The following is a 14,441-nucleotide window of genomic DNA, read 5'->3' as shown; positions in this document are numbered from 1 at the left end:
AAAGTTACTTGGTTATGAAACCGTTAAGATTTTCTATTATTATTCTTGTCGAATTTCAAATGCAATTGCAAATGTCCTTCTATTTACATTTGAAATAATTAAATGAGTTGTATCCCGTGAAGGATTGCCTACGTATTCATTTAGAAAATGAAATCAAACCCTTGCGCGTAGTTCGAGTAAATGTAAAAGAATAATTGTTCTAAGCACGAGCTTGTAATGAACTTAGAAAATAAGCATGAGCTTTACTTACTCCTAAAATGCAATTTAGTTTGTTTGATGATATGAGGATGACAAATTGTCAAAATGCAAGAGCAAGATGACATTAGCTTAATTCAGCTTGGCCAGGGGCCGTTTATTTCGTGCCACAAGAGCGACAGGTGAGGTTACGCGAGGCGCGTTTTTTGCTCCTATTCTAGGCATAGTAACGTTTCAGTTGGTCGAGGTTTGTCGGGTTGGCAAATTCGTTCCCATCTAGGTCTGTGATTCTAACCGCACCCCCTGAAAGTATGAACTTGACAAGAAATGGCCCAGCCCAATTGGGTTTGAACTTTTCTCGTGGATCGACAGGTAAAAGAGCTCTAATTGATTTGAAGACCAAGTCTTTTTCTTTGATGTTCCTTGGCTTAACCCTTTTGTTGAAGGCTCATTTGATACGTGCCTGATATGTTTGCACATTATGTAATGCACGTAACCTTCGTTCATCCAGGAGAATGAGTTCTTCATATCTATCCTTCTTCCACTCGACTTCTGGGATTTGACTTTCGAGTAAAATACGCAAGGATTGTATTTCTAGCTTGACTGGTTGTACAACTTCCATGCCATAGGTCAAATAGAAGGGTGTGGCCCTAGTGGGCGTCTTAACAGACGTACGGTATCCCCATAAAGCAAAGGGCATCTTGCTTGGCCAATCTCTATAGTTGTCAATCATTTTCTTGAGAATCGTGACAACATTCTTATTTGCCGCCTCTGCCGCGCCATTGGTTTGTGGTCTATATGGCGAGGAATGGTGATGCTTGATTTTGTATTTGGCTAGGAATTGTTCAGTCTCAGCTTGGAAATGTGATCCATTGTCACTGATGATCTCATGTGGGCAACCATATCGACAGATAATGTTGGTTTGTACGAACTTTACCACGTTCTTGGCTGTAAGACTAGTGTAGGAAGCCGCTTCTACCCACTTGGTGAAGTAATCGATTGCTACTAGGATGAAATAGTGACCTTCTGTTCCGGCTAGAGTGATCTTGCCGATGATGTCAATTCCTCATTTGATTCATTCAGGGACGTCTCTAGTGGTATGACAGGAATACTCTTGTCCCTCAATGCCATTTCCCGCTGTCGTTGAAGATTTGATTTCCTAGCCATGGGCTCGAAAATCAATGGCGGCACGTTTCTCTCTTTATGCAGCCATCGCTTTCTCTCTCTAGGTTTTTTAACTCGATAAAGTTAAAACAACTTTAGAAAACGAAATAGTTAAGAATACTAATTATTTATATATATATATTTTTTTTTTTCATAAAGACCTGTCTAAGACGTTTTTTCATAAATTAATTGTAAAACGGGATTTTTTAATAACCAATTTAACCACTAATAATTATGTTTGAATCCGTTTTACGATTATAATAGGATAAAACAAGACTAAACACAGTATTTTTTTTTCCATCTATCCTTCCCTTCCTTGTTTAAATTTCTCTCACCTGATTTCAACGTTTGTATTTCACATATTTTATTGGATGATCCAAACATTAAAAGGCCAAAACTTTCTCATTTCATTTCATTGTTCATAAGAACATGAGAACCAAAAATCCACCGACCTTCATGTATTTCTACTCCAAAGACTGAAAGTAGAAGAAAAGATTTTTAGGGTTTTGACAAAAAAAAAAAAATTCAGAAAAACAAGCCAAAACCCTTCCTTTGTCACCAAAACCTGAAAAATCACTGTAAACATCATCAAATCTAATCTGGGTTTCCGTCATTTTCTTCTGTTTAAGCTTTAAAAACTCATCTTCTTAAATAAAAAAAACCCCAAAAAATTTGGAAAAGTTTATAACTTTATTTATTTAATTTATATGGGGGTTTAAGATTTGGTGGGCTATGTGTTTGTGTTAGTGAATATTTGAAATATATATATTGATAGGAGAGAAATGGTGGGTAGTAGTGCAAATGGGGTGTTGCATGCTACGGTGGGTGGGTTGGTTTGGGTCCGAAGGAAAAACGGGTCATGGTGGCCTGGTCAAATTGTTTGTTCAGAAGAGCTTTCTGATACTGACATGGTTACTCCAAGATCTGGTACTCCTATTAAGCTTCTTGGCCGTGATGACATTAGTGTGTATGTCTCTTCTTTTTCCTTCATTTTTCATTTTATTGCATTTCTCAACCTCTTGATTTTTGGAATCTGAAACTGCCCCTTCTCTGCTTTTGATTTTTAGGTTTTGGATGAAAGATTGTATATTCAGTTATCCTTGTTTCGAGCTGTTTGCATTTCTTTAGTGTATATTCCTTGTTCTGTGCTGAGTTTCGTGTTCGTGATATTGTTGGCTGTGTGTAATAAATTCAATGTGGCTTAGAAATGTTGTTGGGGGATGAAATGATGTTACAGGATGTCACTGGCTATCAATGGCTTGGTAAAGCTTAGGCCTTGTGATTTAAACCCTAGACTGACTTTCTTTTTTACGAGTACTTTAGAAATCGCCATTGGAAGAATGAGGATAACTGCAGCCAGACTTTTGACTCCAAAGGTATATGGTTCTTAAGAATGGATTTGAATAAAGAGAACAGGGACTTTCTCTTTAACAATCGCGTGAGACTCTAAAGCTCCTTCATAGCCATGAAATCTATTTGGGGCTTTGGATCTGGACCATGATTTGAAAAAGGGCCGCACTTGGATTTCACCTTTCTATGAAAATGCTATGTTTTGATAACCCTTTTTGTCTGGTATGTGGTGTCAATGTCTAAGGACTTCTCTAGCACCTTGATGGTTCTTTGTAGAGTGTATCATCGTATCTATTTGGAGGGTGGTTTAGTTGTGCCTTCTAACCTATTTATTTTATGAAGGCAACTTCATTTTCTCACCCTTTCAATCCAATGTCTGTCCATGTATATACCCTTCCCAATTCTACCTTTTTTTTTTTTTTATTTTTTTTTTTTTATTTTTATTTTTTAATCTTTGTTTTAATGTTTTAGTATTGGCATTTATATTATGAACTGCCATGTTTTGATTGCGTCTTAGTATATGTTCTTTGGATCTCTAAGTCTCTTGTCTCTATTTTGTTTTGTTTTTGGGTATACTAGAGATTGGTTTGATCTTGAAACAACCAAAGCGGTGAAGGCATTTCGTTGTGGGGAATATGACACCTGCATTAAAAAGGCAAGTCTCTCTGCAGCTAGCAATTCTCTGAAATTTACTAAATATCCCCGGAGAGAAAACGCCATCGTTTGTGCCCTTGAAATTGAAAAATCAATGTTGAAAGATTTTCCAGACACTGTCACACAGCAGAATTGCGAGAAAGATCCGGCCTTTGAGAGTGAGCATTCATCTGAGGGAACATGTTCTGAGGAAACATTTTGTGTCTATGGGGAAATTTCACATTCAACTCAGGAGTTGTCTCAATCTGGTATCTCATATGAAGAGACTAATGGTTCTACTCATATTAAGGGTCTGCAATATAGAGGCAGGAAGCGGAAGACCCCTAATGACTCGGAAGATGATGGATATGAAGGGATAAAACGCATGAAAGGACTAAATGACCTGGGCATGGTCTCTGAGAAGAAAGACCCGATAGACCCGATTATAGCTTTGCCAAATCCAAGTTCAGAAAACAGTTTATATGTTAATAACTTGTGCGGTATCAATGGAGTTTCTACGGGAAGTTTATCGAATGGAAGTTCAATGTCGATGTTAAAGAAAAAGAGATCTCAAGTGGTACATCTTCACGAACTTCTGAAAAGAGAATATCCACGACGGCCAGTGACAAAGGTATTGGAGAATACAACAATGGTTCCTGTCCACATAATCTGTGATGAATTTGCAAATCCGTTTGAGAGATCCGATGCAGTATCTGATGGCTATGAATGTGAAGAAAATAGCAGTATGAAAAGTGTTGAACTGTCTAATTGGCTTCTATCTGAGGATGATTCTTCAGAAATATTAATTGATGTCCCGTTTGTCGATGGGGATGCGTCTGGTATGTTTTCTGTCTGGCTTTTTATATCATGTGCAGATGAGTTTGTTTTGATTTTTAAGCTATATTTGGTCTGTTTAATATCCAAAGAAATTCTAATAGGCCATTGTTTCATACACTGGTCTGCAAGTGCCTAGTATTTTGGTTGTTTATTGATCTAGCCATTCCCACATGGAGAATGGTTGCCTTTATACAACTAAATATTGTTGTGTAGCCATGAAGCTGATTTCTTATGGAACTTAAAACTTGTTTTAAACTTTTATGTTGTACGGAGTACCTTCTAGTTGCAGTAGGCTAGTAGCACACGTTATCATTATCCCATTGTCTTTAAAGAAACTCGTGCTCAAAGTGGGGTAAGTGAGATTCTGGGGTATGCAACATTCCCCCTGCAATAATGTTTAGCAATTTGACCCATAACCGAAAAAAAGACGACCATCTAGTATTTCATGAAAAAAGAAGTGTTGAGGGGTTTAAAGAGACATTTTTTTTATTTTGTCCGTTATATCCACAGGCCCAAATTTCTTTGACTACAAGAACACACTGTTGTGCAAGTCTGATTTATATAACAATTAAAACATTCCTCTTTACTCAGTAGTATCTGACCTGCCTGTGCAAGTATGAGCCCAAAGATCAACAAGTGGAGTTTTAAGCAATGATCTTTGATGTTTCCTATGATGTAAAGTTGTATATGAAAATTATCAAAACAGTTTCTTACACATTTTTTGTAAACGTCTCTTTTCGAACAGGTTTTGCGTTTGGATCTTGTATATGGGGCTGGTTTCTGTTTCTTATTCAGCGCAAATTTTAGATTATACATGCATGGCCAACCAAATAGTTATTATATATGTTCCATATGGCTGCTTTGGATATTCTCTATCTTTCAAAATATTATGGTTTAGCTATAAATGACTGTCATATTCATCTGTCATTTGGTCTTTCTTAGGTTTCTCACCAAGTTGTCGATCTTCTAGAGGGCAGTCTGGTTCAAATATCCAAGTTCAAGCTTCATCTTTTGGACACGAAGCACTCGATGAGCCTAGACTTACCTACTTCTCATCTGGCTATATCAACACTAATGTGGAGAAAAGTGCTTCTAAGTGGCAGTCAAAAGGAAAAAGAAACTCAAGACATCTGAGCAACGGTGAAAAACCACTCTCTAAATGGAAAGCAGATGTCCATGATCAACTCGATCCTTATTCGTTCGATCCTGAGAATTCCAGCCGGCTCCCTCCATCTTCTATGGCTTCTTCTCAGAGATCATTCCCATACAATCAGTCACGTTTTTCAGCTAATTCCAATTTTGAGTTGGCTGACGTTTCCCCGATAAGCATCCCCGCAGAGTCTTTGTTATATGAGGTTGAAGTCACAGTGGAAGCTTCAAGGTCTCAAGCTCAACATGTTCCTTATATCTCCCTCATGAGCAAGCTTAATGGTAAACCTATCACTGGTCACCCACTCGCAGTCGAAGTTTTAGAAGACGGGTATTGTGATCTTGAACCGCCCGATTATCCACCAGGTGGCAGCTGTGATTTTGATTATGAAGACACAGAAATCAAAGTCACAGTCAAACCAAAATCACATAAAAAGAAGAAAAACAAACTCCGATCTCGTTTCAATTGCAGAAAATCTTCCAAGTCTAAAAAGCGGCGTGGCTCGGGCTCTTCCTCAAAGAAGACGAGAAAGCTGTCGTCGCTAACTGGTGCTCACAAGAGTAAACCCATGTCTCAGACATCCAACGGTCCTCCTACATTGGCTTGTATTCCGCTAAAGGTAGTGTTTAGTCGGATAAACGAGGCACTGAATGGCTCACGGTCTACTCACCTTGCAGCTAACACATGATGGTGATCCCCTTATTGATTTATGGTAAAGCTGGGGGTGATTATACCTTTTTTTCTTTTTCTTTTTCTTTTTAATAGTTCAATTTAAATATGATTAGAGATTTCAGATTAAGTTAGGAGGAGGTCTAATTGATCAGATTAATTACCGGCGCTGTACATTTAGTCTTATTTTTGTTATAGAAGTGTAGAGTTGTAGGAAATGGTAGACATTAGACAGTCATAGATAGATTGGTAGATTGTTGTTGGTTTACACATAATGCCAAAGAGAGGTTGAGGCTTTGGTGTTCCTGAATTTTAACATATATCCACCTTTCTTCTTTTGTTGATGAAAGAGTCTTGGTAGACTAGGGCTTTAGCGTACTCTGTAATTGTTTTTGTTGGAGTTTTTAGTCACATTTATCATAACTTGCGGATGACTTTTTAAGCGTAAAATAGCGTCTCTCAATGCAATGCAAATCACAATTCAAGGTATACAAGTCTCTCCTTTTATTGTGAAGTAGCCATGATTGATGCAAATCACCAGTGGCGGACCTAGAAAATTAGTAGAAGGGGGCACTGATTTTTTTTTTTTTTTTTATCATATTATATCTTTTTTTTGGGATGACTTTTTCATATTTTGGAATTTTTTCCCCTAAATTAGTTACTCGTATTATATAAGTAAAAGCATTGAAAAACAATTGGTCTCAATAAATAGTGTTTTATTTTGAAAATTTCTCAAAATACATTATAATTCTCTCATTTCATTTAATTCTATACATTTGATTTTTGGACACTATTCATAAATAGTGTTTTATTTTTAAAATTTCTCAAAAAATAGTATGTGAAATCTTGTTTAAATTCTCTTACCGAGTACATTGTGAATATCAATTTTTATTAATATGTAACTAAACATATGAACAAAAAAAATAAGCATTGATATACATGTATAAAGTAAATGTATAGAATTGAATGAAGTGAGGGAAATACCTTTTAAAATAATATATCTTGTACAACATATAATATATTTAAATACTTAATTTAGCATGAAGTTCAAGTAGTTCAATGGATTTGTGGTAAGTAAATCACTTGAAGGTCAAAGGTTTGAATCACGTGACAACCAATTTTTTCATATATACACGAAAAAACAATCAAATTACATGGCTTTAGCCCAATAAACAACCACAAAAATAGTTAACACAAAGTATATGGGGCAAGAATCGAACCTAGTACAGGTTAGACAGAAGTCCACTACTCTGCCAACTGAGCCATGATAGCTTGTTGTCTAATTATGATACTTATACAAATCTATTTCTAAAACTTAATGAGGTGCACTTGCCCCCCGGGACCCCCTAGGTCCGCCCATGCAAATCACTATCAATTTTTGTTTCCCATCATTCATTTGAAAAATAAATTATTATTTTTTTCAGATGAAAGTATAAAACACTTGTAAATTATCACATACATTGATGATGTGGTAGAAGTATCGAGAAAGAGTGATAGGATTATGAGCATTAAGCTTGTAGTCGGGGATGAGGTGGTGACTATTATAAGTGCTTACGCACCTCAAGTAGATTTGGATGCTTCTTTTCGACGAGCCTTCTGGGAAGATTTGGAAGAGGTTGTAGAACGAGTCCCTATTGGAGAGAAATTGATCATTGGTGGTGACTTCAATGGGCATGTGGGTACTAGTCGAGTTGGCTTCGAGAACATTCATGGGGGTTTTGGGTTCGGGGAGAGAAATGAAGCAGGAAGTGACATATTAGATTTTGCTTTGGCATATGACTTGGGTGGTAATGAACACTTGGTTCGAGAAAAGACATTCTCATTTGGTGACTTATAGAAGTGGAGGAAATGCTAGTCAAATTGACTTCCTTTTGGTAAGGAATGTGTGGAGGAAAGAGTACACCGATTGCAAGGTCATACCCGGGGAAAGTGCCGCAACACAATATGGACTAGTGGTGCTTGATTTTCGGGGTAAGAGAGAGTTGAGGAAGAGAAAGATAATCGGTGAGGCACGGATCAAGTGGTGGAAGCTACAAGGGGGAAACCAACAAGTGTTTTTGGATAAGGTTGGAAGTAGCGATATTTGGTCGGATTGCGAGGAGAAAGATATTGATGCAACGTGGGATAAATTGGAGCATGTTGTAAAGGATTTGGCGAGGGAGGTGTTAGGGGAATCTAAAAGGAATATACCATCAAGTAAGGACGCATCTTGGTGGAACGATGTGGTGAGACAAGCGATAAAGACTAAACGTGAATGCTATAAGGTTTTGGGGAAATGCATGAGTGATGAGAACTTTGAAAAGTACAAGGAGGCTAGACGAGCCGCTAAAAAGGCCGTATGGGATGCGAGGGCAAAGGTTAACCAAGAAGTGTATGCCAGGTTGGACACGAGAGAAGGAGAGAAGGATATCTATAAACTGGCTCACATAAGAGACCGAAATACGAGAGATATTGGGAGAGTTAGGTGTGTGAAAGATATGGACGACAAGGTTCTGGTTCAGGATAACGAAATAAAGGCTAGATGGAGTTCTTACTTTGATACTTTATTCAATGGACATCAGGAACAAGGTTTTGGGGATGTAGAGGTAACACCAAGCATGGTTAATCGGTAATTTGTGCGTAGAATACAAAAGAGTGAAGTTAGAAAGGCGTTAAGAAAGATGGGGTCAAAGAAAGCAGAGGGACCGGATGGTATACCCATAGAAGTTTGGAGGTGCTTTGGGGAGAAAGGGATCGAATGGGTAACAATGCTCTTCAACAAGATTTGGAGGAGCAACAAGATGTCATCGACTTGGAAGAGAAGCTTGTCCTTTTGTACAAGAACAAAGGTGATGTTCAAGAGTGTTCCAATTATCGGGGAATTAAACTTATGAGTCATACGATGAAGTTATGGGAGCGGGTAATCGAGCAAAGGCTAGGAGATGTGTAGACATCTTGGATAACCAATTTGGATTTATGCCCGAAAGATCGACTATGGTTGTGATTTTTATCATGAGACAGTTGATGGAACACCATCGGGACAAGAAGAAGGACTTGCATATGGTTTTTATTGACTTGGAAAAGGCATATGATAGGGTACCAAGAGAAGTACTTTGGTGGGCTTTGGCGAGAAAGGGTGTGTCGCGAAAATATATTGACCTCATAAAGGACATGTATGAGGGGGCTAGTACAAGTGTTCGCACTAATGTTGGGAGAACGGAAGAATTTCCCATTACCATCGGGGTGCATCAAGGTTCCGCACTTAGTCCTTTTCTCTTTGCTATAGTTATGGATGAGTTGACAAGGGATATTCAGGACGACATCCCATGGTGTATGATGTTTGCTGATGATATTGTGTTGATTGATGAGACAAAAGAGGGGGTGGAGAGAAAGTTGGAATTGTGGAGGTAGACTTTAAAGACTCGTGGGTTTAGGCTGAGCAGGAGTAAGACTGAGCATTTGTGGTGTCAGTTCACTAAGGTGGCGGGGTTGAGATCGTCAGAGGCGGGGAGTATTATTTTCGATGGGAATGTTGTTGAGGGGTCTGATTTCTTCAGATATCTAGGATCTATTATTCAAAAAGATGGGGAGTTAGACGGAGATGTGGCTAACAGAATTAAAGCGGGATGGTTGAAATGAAAGAGTGCTTCAGGGTTTCTATGCGATAAAGATATGCCCCAAAGATTAAAGGGAAAATTTTATCGCACGACAATTAGGTTTGCCTTACTTTACGGTTCCGAGTGTTGGGCCGTGAAACATTGTCACATTCAAAAGATGAGTGTGGCGGAGATGCGCATGTTGAGGTGGATGTGCAGACATACAAGGAAAGATCGGTTAAGGAATGAGGTGATTAGGGAAAAGGTAAAAGAGGCGCCAATAGAGGACAAGATGATGGAAAATCGACTAAGATGGTTTGGCCATGTGAGAAGGAGACCTATGGACGCACCAGTTAGGAGGCTGGAGACTCGGAGAAGAGAAAAGGTCCCTAGAGGTAGAGGAAGACCGAGACAGACATGGTTGAGAGTGATAGAGCACGATATGAGATTTATGGGGCTTGAGGAGAGTATATATGGTGACGGAGAGGGCACAATGGAGGGAAAGGATACATGTGGATTTTTAATATTTGATGTTTTTTTCGACATATTTAGTGTTTTTTTATTTAATTTAAAGAAATTAAATTATTTATTCTTGTCTCCTTTATTACACTTTTTTACCAACCACTTTCTTATAGATTTTACTTGGTTCATTCCGGATCCTTAATTCTATTTCGGTTTTTAAAAATCGTTTTAATCTTTTCTCTCGATTTAAATTTTAAGTTTTTATAAAAGAAATCCGAAATTCGATTTTAAAACCCCTAAGTTTACCTTGACTTTCAATTACATTTTCGTTCTTCCTTTTTGTTTTTCATTTTCCCTTTTTTTATTCGCATTTTGAGGCGTGCGTTCGCCCATGGACGGTTCGAAAGGATGATTCATGTCAGCCGACCCCAAATCATTTTGGGATTAAGGCTCTGATGTTGTTGTTGTTGAAAGTATAAAACACTTCTGACCAAGGTTTTTTCTAAAATAGTGCAAAAAATAAAGAATTTACCAAAATAAATGAATGAAAATAATAGGTAGAATGGATTTGCACGAATTTGGTAAATTATTTGTGATAATTATTTCAACGTAACTTTGTACCAAATTGGTGCAAATACATGTTGAAATAATTATCACAAAGTTGCGTTGAAATAATTATCACAAATTGGTACACTTCCGAAAATTGTGAATCGAAACTCGAAGAGAAATAGGCGACATGTACCAATTTGTGATAATTATTTCAACGCAACTTTGTTTTGATGAAAGGTGAATTTCAATGATTTTTTTTCCTTTATAAAAAAATTTATCCAACATCTTTGTTAAGAACACGGCTGGCCACTAGGACAGGCTAATGCAACAGCGAGTGGAGATGGGGTGGAGGAGCCAAGCATGACACTAAAGGTAGGCACTAGGCAGTGTCAGGTCGTGCTTAAGTTGTGCTATGTTTTAGAGGCCTAACCTAACACGACGGAGTTGAGGCAGACTGTGTTTGGGTGGGAAAAGTTGGTCTGAACTAGTTTTTTGAATTTTGAGAAATTGAAGTACTAATTAGAAAAATGTTTGAACGAAATTATTTTAACTTTTTAATATAATAATACCAATAATTAAATTTGATTTTTTTTTAAATTTATAATAATTAGGTTACTTACGTATCTCGAAAGAGTTAAAGTTCACACAGTTCTTTACTTACAATACCTTTTGAATACGGGTTGTCAGAAATTTGGATTTGTAAGTGAAGTCGTCATCCTCTTCTTGTTGTTCGTCTCCTCCTCCTTCTTCAATACTTCCGCATTCAAGTGAGGTGGGTGCGGCGGAGGATCCCGATGGCACTTATCTTCTTCACTTTTGTCCTTTATTTCTCTAGCTATTTGATGTCTGAGTTTTGCATGATCACAACCTTTCTTACACACACAAACACATTTTTCACGATGTTGGGAGCCAATCTTGACCTCTATTCGCCAAGGACTTTTCTTCCTGAACTAAAAGATGACTCAGACGCAAAGGCAGATGGATGAAATTAAGAATGTCAATGGGTTCATCATGGTCAATAGACCAGTAATCATCAACCATATATGCACTAGAAATGAAAAAAGATGAAGTATTTGTCTTTTTAAAAGTCAATTAAGTTAGTTTAGTATCTTGTATATATATAGTGATAAGTTCTTCTAAGTCCTTAATATCTTTTGAGTCCCTAAGTCTTTTTTAGGGCCCTTGGATTAGAAGAATGGAGAGTGGAGATTTGCCTACTTTAAGCCCATTATAGGCGTGAAAAAAAAATAGGGTGAGCGGGAGAGAGAAAGGGTCATGTCGACAATTTGCTATTACCCACTGTGCACACACAAACACATGCATAATCACTCATCAACCTTCCTCAACACATTTCTTAGACATACTCCACCAAAACACAATTTGAAAAAAAAAAACTCATCAGACTGGCGAAAATTGAGAGCAAATCCTACTTTCTTCATTTTCCATCTTCCTTTATCAGCTTCCTTGTTCATCTTCCATTATTATCCTTGAGCATCTTCCATTATTACCCTCGAAGCTGAGAAACAAACAACAAGACCAACGTCCAACGTAAAAAATGACGGATTTGCAAATGGTTCCATTTGGCCATGGTAATTATTGGATTGTTTTTTTTTTTTTATTTTCTTCATGTTAGTTTATATATCATATTGTTATGAAAATATTAGGTTAGATATTAACAGTTCTTTAAATATGATGAGGAAGTGTATTTTAGGTTATTTTTGAAGCTTGTTTTTTATTATGTAAAATCTGTAAATCCACTGTTTTATCATGAACTCCATCATTATGGAGTTAAATATCAACTCTGTGAATAATAAGTTAAACTGCTCCATGATGGAAGTTGAACTCTGTGAATAATAAGTTCAACATCATAGGGTCAGGCTTGAAATTTATAACAGTGAATTCGATGAAAATTGTAATTTTAACTGCAAAAGGTGTGAATGTAAGCCACCAAAGTATTATTGTAATTATTATGGTAGAATTGAATTTCAAAAGTGTAATATTTGTATCTTAAATTGAAATTGTCAATATCGTAAGTATAACTTATAAAACTGTAATTATATCTGATAAAAGTATAATTTTAACAGGTAAAAGTGTTATTGTAAGAGACAAAATATGTCAGTTTTCAAACTGTAATTGTAATAATTACAAGTATAATTGTAACATACAAAAGTGTAATTATAACAACCAAATGGTTTATTGTAACAGAAAAGCAAGTTTTGAAACTGTAATTGTAATAATAAAAAGCATAATTCTAACAGATTGGACTGTAATTTTAACAGGCAAAAGTGTGATTGCAAAAGACAATTTCTGTAAGTTTTCAAACTGTAATTCTAATAGAAACAAGTATAATTGTAACACAGAAAACTGTAATTTTAACAACCAAAGGGTTGATTGTAACAGAAAAGCTGCAAGTTTATAAACTATAATTGTAATAGTAGAAAGTGTAATTCTAACAGGCAAAAGTGTAATTATAACTACGAAAAGTGTAATTTTAAGAAATATATAATTTGAACAAATATATGCAAAACAATTGATAATTCTTACGCTATTGTCAGATAATATTGAGCACAATGGAAAACAAAAGCCGAACGAAGAAGAATTTTGCAAAGATGTTGAAGCTAAGTTCACCCCCTATGTTGGTCAGGAATTCCTGGAAATAGAGGAAGCAGTGACATTTTATAGAATTTATGCTGTTGCTTGTGGTTTTGATGTGCGTAAGTACACGACTAAGAGATGGCGTGGAGGGGAGATCAAATCTAAACTGTTGGTTTGCAACCGAGAGGGGTTCAAACAGAAGGGACAATTGGAGTGTAGTGGCGGGCAGGACTCAGGTAGGAGACACAAAGTCAGGCGTGTTGGTTGCAAAGCGAGGATTAGGCTGTTCTTGATGAAGGGGGAATTACGAATTGACAGATTCCACAGTGGGCACAACCATGAACTCGTATCAGCCAGAGATAGAGAGTTCCAAAAGTTGGCATGCAACATAACAGACTATCACAAAATGATAATCCTTTATAATTCAAGGGTGAGTTAATTAAAATTACACTTGTCTTGATTGAAATTACACTTGGTTATGTTTTAATTTCACTTTAATTTGTTAGAATTACACTTTTGTCAACTAAAATGACACTTCTTGCGTCTACAATTACATTTTTTCTTGTTAAAAGAACACTTTTGTTTTTTTGAACTTATACATTTGTATCTGTTTTCTCTATCAGCAAGAGATAGAGAGTTTCAAAAGTTGTAATGCAACATAACAGACTATCACAAAATGATAATCCTTTATAATTCAAGGCTGAGTTGATTGGAATTACACTTTTCTTGATTAAAATTACACTTGTTTATGTTATAATTTCACTTTATTTTGTTAGAATTACACTTTTGTCATCTAAAATGACACTTTTTGAGTCTACAATTACATTTTCTATTGTTAAAACAACACTTTTCTTTTTTTGAACTGATCTATTTGTATATGTTTTAATTATGTTTTTGATGATTAAAATCTGTACATCTAAAAGATTGTCATTAATCAACAGCTGAAGATAGGAGCTACGAAGACTTACAAGATTCTGAAGGAACATGTTAATGGGTTTGAAAACATCGGTGCTAGTTTGAATTCTTTTAAGAACTTTCACAGGGATGTGAAATGCTACATTCATGAACGGGACGGTCAGATGTTCGTGGACCACTTTAAGGAATTGGCTGTTACTAGACCGGGGTTCTTCTTTGACTATGATGTTGATTATGACGGTAGCCTTAGTAAAGCTATTTGGGCCGACGGGATCGCTAGAAGGAACTACTCAGTTTTTGGGGATGCAGTGTCATTCGATCCGACGTATTCCACCAATAAGTATGAC

At 36.7% G+C, this 14,441-nt stretch overlaps 1 protein-coding gene across 1 annotated transcript; it reads left to right on the top strand.

Annotated features, from left to right (window-relative positions):
* Window positions 1–1,647: 1,647 nt before the first annotated feature.
* Window positions 1,648–6,429, top strand: LOC141599808 (uncharacterized protein At1g51745). The gene is made up of 3 exons (XM_074419926.1): window positions 1,648–2,326; window positions 3,289–4,181; window positions 5,122–6,429. Exons 1-3 carry the CDS (start codon window positions 2,142–2,144, stop codon window positions 6,015–6,017), a joined length of 1,974 nt encoding a protein of 657 aa, XP_074276027.1. The 5' UTR covers window positions 1,648–2,141; the 3' UTR covers window positions 6,018–6,429.
* Window positions 6,430–14,441: the final 8,012 nt, after the last annotated feature.

The sequence above is a fragment of the Silene latifolia genome, chromosome 9, assembly GCF_048544455.1.
Source record: "Silene latifolia isolate original U9 population chromosome 9, ASM4854445v1, whole genome shotgun sequence".
In the NCBI taxonomy this organism is placed as follows: Eukaryota; Viridiplantae; Streptophyta; class Magnoliopsida; order Caryophyllales; family Caryophyllaceae; genus Silene; species Silene latifolia.
The sequence above is the reverse complement of the archived record's forward strand: the minus strand, read 5'-3'. Positions and strand labels throughout refer to the sequence as shown.